Below are 9,754 nucleotides of genomic sequence, written 5' to 3' on the forward strand. Positions count from 1 at the left end.
ATGACCAGTAGCTTCAAGCAGAGAACGAGCTGTTCTGGCAGCCGTGGTGGTGGAGGTGACGGTGGGAAAACGTGTGGTGGTAGTGAAGGAAAGTCCTTTTTGATCTCTCAGAAATGTACCTCCTCTGTGGGCAGCAACCAAGGGTTTTCTGGTGGGAGTTATGGCGGAGGAATAGCCTGGTGTAACTCTGGAGGGGGGATATGCCACGGCATAGCAGGAGGATTTAGCGGCGGTAGTTTTGGTGGTGGCTTTGGAGGAAGTGGTTTTGGTGGGGAAGATGTCGGGCTGCTCTCCAACAACGAGAAGTATACCATGCAGAACCTCAATGACCGCTTGGCCTCTTACATGGACAAGGTCCGGGGCTTGGAAGCAGACAACAACGAGTACGAGAACTTAATCAGAGAGTGGTACCAGAAGCACGGTCAGAGCTCTTTACCAAAGGACTACAGTGGTTATTACAGCGAGATCGACAAGCTCACCGAGGAGGTAGGACTTCTTCTTTTCGTACTGGTGATAACCTCTGTTTAAGATCCGAGCACATCTTGGGAATTGGGGAGATGCCGTAAAAACAGAGGTCATGGGGATGGCAAGGGATGTGCGATGGTCATCTGCCCATCAACCATCCTCAGGCATCACCCACCCATCTGGCCTGCACACTAGAAATATTGGTAGATGCTTGGTAAAAATGCTTTCTTGGAGGCATGGTATGGCTCCATCTTGGAAGCTAAGCAGAGCTAGTACTTGGAGGAGACTTTGCGGAGGAAGGCGGTGGCAAACCACCTCTGCATCTCACAGGCCCCCAAAGCCTCTTGCTGGAGGTAGCAGGACAGCACTCTTGTATATGTAAGACCAATGTGCATTTAAATGGAAGACTTTCTTTTCTGGTCTTACTTCAAAAGGGTAAGGTATAATCTGAGAACATAGCATTACGTCTACAGATAGGAGGTCTGTGCTTGTCGTTTTAGAGACGTGAAACTCATTTTGCAGCCCACAAAGGTGAGCTCCAGCATGGGCATAAATGGGGGAGGATCTGAATGAACAGTCCTTGTCATAGTGCGTTGCGGAATCCTTTATGAGCAAATTTCAAGTTCATTGTGGCAATGACGGCCTTCTTTGTCACTGAACGCAAATGAAACCACATTTAAATTAGGAATGGCTTTATTTTAAAATATGGCACTTCTGTGTCTGTGCCCTGGTCCTGACCTAGTTTGTACCCAAGTATGACTGCTATTAACTGACCCTGATATTTTCGTTGTCCCTGTACAATTACTGTTTCATTACTATTAACATATATATTACGTTGATCTCATATCAACATCCCCCCCCCCATTTTAAAACCCAAACTTTTCTAGGCATTTTTATTACTTACCATTTTGGGTCTTCTGTGTCTCGTGATATACATGGCTATATTGTAAAACAGCCTTGTGAAGTAATCTGCTACATTGATTGATTGATTGTATTTATATGCTGCCCTCCACTGAGGCTCAGGGCGGTTTAGGTCCACTTTCCAAACAGAAGGCTGAAGCAGAGACAGAAATAAATTTCCAATTCTATGGATTTGTTATGCTCCTTGCTCATTTATGATGGCTTTTGATTACTGATAGTGCTTATGCTATCCTTTTTCATGATTGTGTTGCATTGTTGTGTGAACTGCCTTGAACAGGTCTTTCGAAAAACTGTATATGCATTTTCTAAATATTTATTGAAATACCAGAGCGATGGGGAGAGACTGTGGCAAAGGAAGGATTTGAGTCTGAGACCAGTCACTGATGCCATAGAAAATCTGTTCATTCAGAAGAGGGTTTTTTGAATATCGTTGGATTTTTGGTCAGGCCCAAAGCATTTCCACGGGTGGAAAGATATATTCAGAGCATCTCTTGCTTCTCCTCTCCTGTGGCAGCCTGAACTGCTCTGTATTTCTCAGGGAGGCAAGTAAGTCACTTTCCACTAAGAGAAATTGTTGCAGAAACTCAGTTCTAGATCCAAGCCATGGCCAAGCTGGAGACTTCCTGTGGAACCCAACCTGGATAGCCCGGGCTAGCCCGATCCTGCCAGATCTTGGAAGCTAAGCAGGGTCAGCCCTAGCTAGGACTTGGAAGGGCAACTTCCAAGGGATACCAGAGTCGTGATGCAGGAGCAAACAGTGGCAAACTGAACATCTCAGTCTTAGAATCTCCTATGTTACACACATACCATACAATAAATAACAACTTCCTGTGGAGTCACCACAATGTCTGCTTTTGATCCATGATTCAAAGGAAAATGGGTATTTCTGTAGTTTGTATCCCTGATGAAACATTAGTAATAATCCACGTTCTTTCCCATTCTGCAGCTGATCTGTGAGGCACAGCAGACAAACAAGGTCATGTTGGACATTGATAACACGAAGATGGCAATTGATGACTTCAAGATGAAGTAAATGCAGCATCTTTCCCGTTGTTTGCCGCTTTCTTGTTACTCACACACTTCATATGACTGAAGGGGGTGGGGGGGGAACTGAAGGTGGGGATACCAGCTCCAGGTGGGGAACTCTTGGAGCCTCGGGAGGACAGGGACCTCAGTTGGGGTACAATGCCATAAGGTCCCAAAGCAGAAATTGTATGCAGGTGAACAGATCTCTGTAGTCTGGAAATGAGCAATAATTCTAGGAGACCTCCAGGTCCTACAGGTAGATTGGCAGCCCTACAATGCAACAGTTTTACACTTTCTAGCATCCATGGTTCCCTTGAAGATGCCTAGTGTCTTCTATTGACCTCCCCCTCTCTACTACAACCATAACTTAAAAAATATATCAAAAATTCAGCAACAATAGCTAAGGAATGGTCTGTAAGACTTCAGTATCTGAGGCATTTAAATAAGAATCGAAGCAATAGACCTGTTTTATTCCCACTTTTGTAAGGTGGGGGGCTTCCCTTCAGATGCTATCTAAGCATAAAGGTCAGAGAGGAGCTACTTTTCTTGCACATCTGTTCTTTTATAGTTCAGCAAAATTACTTTGCAGAATGTCTGATTTTGGTGAACAGGGGAAAAAAAAACCTTTAATATATTCAAGGGTCCCCCAACCTTGTTGAACCTGTGAATGGTTTTAGAAGTCTGAGGACAGGCAGTGGGCACCACAGAAGAATGACTGCCAAAGAGGTTGGGACACCTCACACAATGGTTGTAATAGAGGTGTGCCTAATCACAACAAGATGGGAGGTCCCACTAAATGTTAAGAGGTCTCAAGCTAAGCAACTTCCTTATATGGGAGCTGTTGCTTCTGAATGGGTGCTCCTGCTGACACAAAAGTGATGTTCTCTGGATGTTTCTGAAGCATCTTCGGCTCCAAAGAAATGGGGAAAAGCCAGGATCACTCCTTGTTTTTGGCAAATAATCAAGTGGTCATCACAACAACCACAGAGACCATGGCAGGGATCACAGATGTATGCAAAGGAAACTGGAAGTCCACCATTATAGCATTAAAAGAAAAAAGAAATCCATTAAATGAGTTTTTTTTTTAAAGGAGGTGAATATCAAAATCAGCTTAAACATTATGTTGGAAGCCCAAGAGTTTTGTGACATTTAAAAAATGGTAAACGATACAAAGAGAGGCTTTGGGACTAAATAGTTTGCTTTGCTTGCATGTTAGATATGAGACTGAATGTGGTCTGCGTCAAAGTGTGGAGGCTGATCTTCATGGATTACGTCCACTTTTGGATCAACTGACACTGGATAAGTCAGACCTGGAAATGCAATATGAGTCTTTGCAGGAGGAGCTAATACATCTCAAGAAGAACCATGATGAGGTAGGGCCTACCTGACACAACGTACACCCCTTCCCGAAATGAAATCTCTGCTTTAAAAAAATAAATATGTACAGTAGGACAGGGGTAGTCAACCTGTGGTCCAGATGTCCATGGACTACAATTCCCATGAGCTCCTGCCAGCGTTTGCTGGCAGGGGTTCATGGGAATTGTAGTCCATGGACATCTGGAGGACCATAGGTTGACTACCCCTGCAATGGGATCCATGAATACATGCAACTTTCCTTTTCCAAAGGACTTTTTCAGTCTTGATTCCAGAATACAACAACTGTTTATTTATTCCCTGGATACAGGAAGAAAGGAGAATGAATTCTTTCTTCTAATGGAAGGAAACGGATAAGGAGTGGTTCTTCCAATACCATCTCAGGGCATTTAGGGTTAAATAGGTTAAATCTTCACTTTGAACTGTATCCAGAAATGAACTCAGAGCTGAGATCGCTGCCTCCAGATCATGGAGTGAAGACACAATAAGTGAATTGAACCAAGGACCACAAGTTTATTAGCCTCTCATGAATATCTAGAGCAGGATTAGGAATCCTCGGTGCCAAAGGGATATACTCTGTAGGTCTGAACTGGCTCAAGGAATGACAAGGATCACATTTGGTCTTGTTTGGGCCTGCAGATACAGAAAAGTGCACAATCACATTCCGGTGGAGACGTCACTGTGGAGGTCGATTCGAATGCTGGCCCCAATTTGAAAAAGCAGCTGGATGAGATGAGGTGTGAATATGAACAGATCATTGCAGACAACCGCAGGGAGGTGGAAGCATGGTACGAAAGCAAGGTGAGTGATTCTCCAAAGAGCATGGGCAGTGTGAACACCTGCTAGGGAGGGGGAACCTACTGTGATGAAAGGGAAAGAGACCAAATTTCTAATGCAGCACTACCAGCCTATGGGTTCCATTTTGATTACCTAAATATTGGAGGGGGGGAGGAGTGCATGATTAACAGGACTTTTTTACACTGGATTTCTACAAGGTGCCTCAAGCTCATGCAACACATATTTTTCACAAAAAGGTCTGAAATGTCGCCCATCCCCTTTTTTGATTTATTTTTTCAACATCCAGCCAGCTGAAGAGTTTTGAAGAGCTCAAATAGACAGAAAAGGAAAAACAGACAGAAAAGGAAACAAATTTAGTCCCTTTAAACTGCCCCATCTCCACATGGCCGAATTGCGCCTGAATCTTGGTTCGGCAATTTGGCCACAGTTTAGCTTAAGAAAAAGCGATTCAGATTGGCTTTGGCCTCAAAGTGTCTAAATTGACAATGATTCAGGTACTATCCAAAATGAATCACACATGCCTAGTCAGGACCAATTCAGCGTCACATAACACACACACACACACACACAGAGATTTATCCAGTGTGTCATTTTACAATTTTGTACACGTTGCAGTAAGGCCAGTAGCATTTTGGGATGTTTTTGTTGTGGAATTTGTGGTCTTGTGAGAGGACCTCGATTTGGTTTGCATCTTCCAGATGGAGGAGGTACGGCAGAAAGTAACTTCGAGCTCCCAGGAGATTGACAGCTGTCAGAAGGAAGTTGCAGACCTAAGGCGGGAATATCAAAACCAGGAGATTGAACTGCAGTCCCACCTGAGCATGGTACGTTGCACTTTTAGATCTGGTATTTTGATTCTCTACAGTAGAACTGGCATTGCCCAGTTCCAATTGCTGCAGTCCTGCACTGAGACCTGGGCATGCCACTATACTGGAAGGGGAATGGGAGAGTGGACCCCCACATTCTCCTTGTGGCATGGCACCCCGCTATCCTTTGCAAGGACACAGAAGATTTGAGTGTCTCTTCTCAATATATGTGGACAACAGCATTGTCCCAGCATAGTGCTTTATGGATGGCATGGTGGGAACGATGCCCCACACAGACTTGTTACAGCTCTCCTTCTTGACTGGTGACATGGGAAAGGCAGGGCAAGAAGATGGAGGGCAAGCCAAGCCTGCAGGTCATGGCTGCAGATACTTCGTGTCTCACTTCTGACAGACGGAAGGTTGACTAAGCTGAAATGGTTTTGTTGCTGCTAGTTGGGAGCACATTCCATCCATCTTGGGTTCTTCTTGAGTGTGCGCCAAAGGGAAATTTGTTGATCAGAGTCTCTTTAGTACTGTAGGCTCAGTGGGGTACAACACATACACCAAAGCATCCATTTGCTCCAGAGGAACTGATTGCTGTAGTCCAGAGATGAACTATAATCCCAAGGGATCTCCAAGTCCCACCTGGACGGTGGCACCCCTAGGAGGAGGCCAGGGGTTGGATCAGGTGACTCTCTGGTTCCTTTTAGGTGCTAATGATTCTAAGGTTCATGTCAAACAAACACTGCTGAGGCAAAAAAATATTTGTCTGGGCAGTACCACTTCACACTGATGGTGGAATTTGAGTGACTGAATATTCCTCCACAATATACAAAATAAAATTTTTAAAACACCCCCTGGCATGTCAAGGAGAAGAGTAAAATAGGCATCTTCTTTCCCTAGTGTTATATACCATGGTAAATCTCCTCATAATAGGCAAACTTGGAGTTTTGGCAAAAAAACTCAGTAGTTTATTTCAGAAGAAAACTAACGGCATCACAGATGCTTGCGATGCTAAAGATTAAAGCAATAGGGATCAAAAGGCAATTATAGAGGCAAATCCCCACCACCACCTATATACAATTTGGGTTCACGCAGGATAGTTCTTATCATCAAAGGATAATCCTGTGTACAGCTAAGCACCTCTAGGCAGGAAGGAAATAGCTAAAATATCTGAAGGCATGATAGAGGGCCATCTGGCCAACAGCATGGAGCAGAAAGGTCCCCGTTGATTGTCAGAGTTCCACTTTGTATTAAGTTTCCACTGGCCATGTTGGGGTCATCATCTCCAGATTGGGAAATTCCTGGAGACTTTGGGTGTGTAGCCTGGTGAGGGAAGGAACCTCAGCAAGATTTAATGTCTCCTTTCCAAACCAGCCATTTTTCACCAGGGGAACTGATCTCCATAGTCTGGGATTCTGGGCAATCTCCAGGCTGCACCAGGCTGCAACAGCCTGACCACTTTATGGAACAGGACTGTCCTTTAATTTTTCTAAAAAATTGCCTCTCCACGGCAGCTCCAGTCTCTGCAAAACAACCTGAATGACGTGGAAGGTCGCTACAACCTGCTCTTGCAACAAATAGCGATCCAGATTGACCCAGTGGAAGCAGAGCTGGCGGGGATCAAGTGTGAGATCCAGCAGCAGAACCAGGAATACCAGACCCTTCTCGGCATTAAGAGCCGGCTGGAGCAGGAGATCTGCCAGTACCACCAGCTGCTTGAAGAAGGGAAGCAACTTACGTAAGTAGAGGTTGTGTGGCCAGCCCTCTTTCAAGGAATATGAAGAACAAGCTCATTGCTGATTCAAAGAGTGTGGAAACACGGCCCCCGAGGTCACAGAGCTGGTGTCAGCATACCCTGAGATGAAGCAGCAGTCACTGCTGCTGATTCCATGCTCATGAATCTCCTCGAATATCTGCACTTACATCCTTCCCCTGCTGGCTTGTGAGCACTGCCTGGCATGGCTGGAGAATGGTATGTGGGTGAGGCACAAAGCATGAGCATTCCTCATGGCATTTCTAGCTGCACTTGGAGTCAGCTTGGTGTCATGGTTAAGAGTGGCCGCTTCTAATCCAGAGAGCCAGGTTTGATTCCCTGCTCCTCTACATGCAGCCAGCTAAGTGACCTGGGGCTAGTCAGAGTCCTGCTAGAGCTGTTCTCATCCCCACCTACCTGACAGGGTGTCTGTTGTGGGGAGAGGAAGGGAAGGTAATTGTAAGTTGCTTTGAGATGCCTTCAGGCAGTGAAAAGTGGGGCATAAAAGACAACAGCTGTTGTAAGGATGAACAGGAGGAGAGGAAAATTATGTCTCCTTGGGTCCCCACTGGGAAGAAAGGTAAAGTATAAATGAAGTAAATAAATACGCTTGAAACTGCACTGTTTGAAATTTTCGTTTTATGCTTTGCAATTTTATGCCAATAAAGGTACTCTGAATCTGAATCTGAAACTGCACAGTAGTTTAGATCTCCTGCTCCAGAGAAGAATTCCTGAGGAGTGGACTCAGAACTGCCCATTTCAAGGTGGTGGTGATCATCCCATCACTTAAGGAGGCATTTATTGTCTCCAGCAGTGTACGTAGCGGAATGACTTCCTTTTGTGGCTTGGCTGATTTGGCTGACAGACTTGGAACATTTAAACTGGCAACAAAGTGAAGTATTAAATTTAATAACAACAACTCCCCAGTTGGCTCAGGGCGGGTAACAACAAGTGGTATACAAGTATTTGATTACGTGGATCACATGCTGAAATTAACACATATTAGCTAAATTACCGGAGGAGGAATGCATTTCTTTGCAAGCACTCGAAAGCTCACGCCTTGAATAAATCGTTGTTGGTCTTCAAGGTGCCACTGGACTCTGATTTTGTTGTGTTGGGGTTAGTGAGGCCAGCATTTCCTTGGTGTTAATTTCTTGGCCTCAGCCATAGGCCTGGCAGAACAGCTCTGTTTTGCAGGCCCTCTGGAACCGCTGAAGGTCCTGATCTCGACAGGGAGAGCTTGTCAGATTCTCCAATTTTACAGCCCTACTTTTATAGCAAACATAACTGTGAACGCTGGAAAATTTGTATTGGAAAATAGTGGGTTATATCCAACTACACAGTTCCCTGAGACTTCTGAGTTCAGAAAGGGTGGTGATTTCCCATCAAAATCACTCATTCTACCGGTTCAGAGGGTTTCCTGCTTTCCCAAATTAATCTCCTTGATTTCCCCCCCTCTCCCCCTTTCTGTCTCAATGCAAGCTCTACATCTGTTTTTTCTCTCTCTTACAAATTACAGATCCTGCCTGCCACAAGGAGGAGGAGGTTCTGGAGGAGGAGGAGGAGGAGGAGGTAGTGGTGGTCACTGCCAGTCCCAAAGCATATCTGGTTCCCATCACAGCCTTTCATCATCCCAGTCTGGATCTGGTGGCTTCTTGAGTAAGTAGAACTCACTGCTTGTGCTAATACTTGCATCATTTCGTTCTTGCCCATAGGCCCAATTTCTGTCACTTTCAGTAAAAAGGACCAGGCAGTAGCTGTTGTGAAAGATCTTGTACCTAGATTGTCCGATGGTCCAATTCAATAGAATGCAGCTTCAAGTGTATATGAAGAAACACCCAAAATGTTTTTTTATAGAGGTCCCCAGCCTCCAGGTAATGGCTGGAGATTTCCTGGGATTACCACTGATTTCCAGGTGACAGAGATCTGGAGAAGATGGGGCTGCCTTGGAAGATGGGATCAATGTCAACCAAAGGCAACCAAAGGATTTGTTTGGGGATTTTTCTGTGGAGCAGTAATGATCTTTGTTTCAAGGATGTGAGAGGATTCTTTTTGACTGTAACTTTTACATGATTTATTGGCTATTGTTTAAAAATGATTTATAGGTTATTTTTTTAATGCAAAGGACTAACATTAGGATCTGGCTTCGGCATCATCTGAAAACAGCCGCAATGTTAGAGAATTGCCACGAAGGCAGAATTATTTCTTTCTCTTTCTCAACAGTTTACTCACGAAAGCACTGAGTCTCCAGAGACACCATCATTGGACTGTTCCAGTATTTCCTGCCAAGCAAAAAATATGGCTGGTACAAGAACTTCCTGTATACAGAGAGCAAGAAGAAACATCCCCCCCCCCAGTTCACAGATAGGGCTGTTGACATCTTTGTAAAGGGGTAAATCCCACATGTATGCCCCCCAACTCTGTGAAGGAGATTTAGGCTAGCTTATTTTGAGTGATGTGAAGGAGTACAGAATAAAGAGCAAACATGATTTAAAAAAAACCCTCTTAAGTTCAACTTTGAGACATACAGCTTCCAGACAAAACCCCTTCCTGCCTCTGATGTTATCTGCCTTTTCTGCTCTCCACGTTCAACTTAATATTTGTTGTG

At 44.6% G+C, this 9,754-nt stretch overlaps 1 protein-coding gene across 1 annotated transcript; it reads left to right on the forward strand.

The window, feature by feature from the left end:
* Positions 1–9,754, forward strand: LOC143825085 (keratin, type I cytoskeletal 19-like). Its single transcript, XM_077313063.1, has 8 exons — positions 1–486; positions 2,333–2,415; positions 3,629–3,785; positions 4,426–4,587; positions 5,283–5,408; positions 6,908–7,131; positions 8,666–8,805; positions 9,370–9,754. Exons 1-8 carry the CDS (start codon positions 1–3, stop codon positions 9,387–9,389), a joined length of 1,398 nt encoding a protein of 465 aa, XP_077169178.1. The 3' UTR covers positions 9,390–9,754.

The sequence above is a fragment of the Paroedura picta genome, chromosome 16 (genome assembly GCF_049243985.1).
Source record: "Paroedura picta isolate Pp20150507F chromosome 16, Ppicta_v3.0, whole genome shotgun sequence".
NCBI classification, from domain to species: Eukaryota; Metazoa; Chordata; class Lepidosauria; order Squamata; family Gekkonidae; genus Paroedura; species Paroedura picta.

Excerpts from the sequence above, each read along its gene's own strand:
- LOC143825085 (XM_077313063.1), top strand. The coding sequence starts at position 1 with ATGACCAGTAGCTTCAAGCAGAGAACGAGCTGTTCTGGCAGCCGTGGT. Across the intron at positions 2,416-3,628 it reads ATTGATGACTTCAAGATGAA|ATATGAGACTGAATGTGGTC; the intron begins GTAAATGCAGCA and ends CTTGCATGTTAG. Across the intron at positions 7,132-8,665 it reads GAAGAAGGGAAGCAACTTAC|ATCCTGCCTGCCACAAGGAG; the intron begins GTAAGTAGAGGT and ends TACAAATTACAG.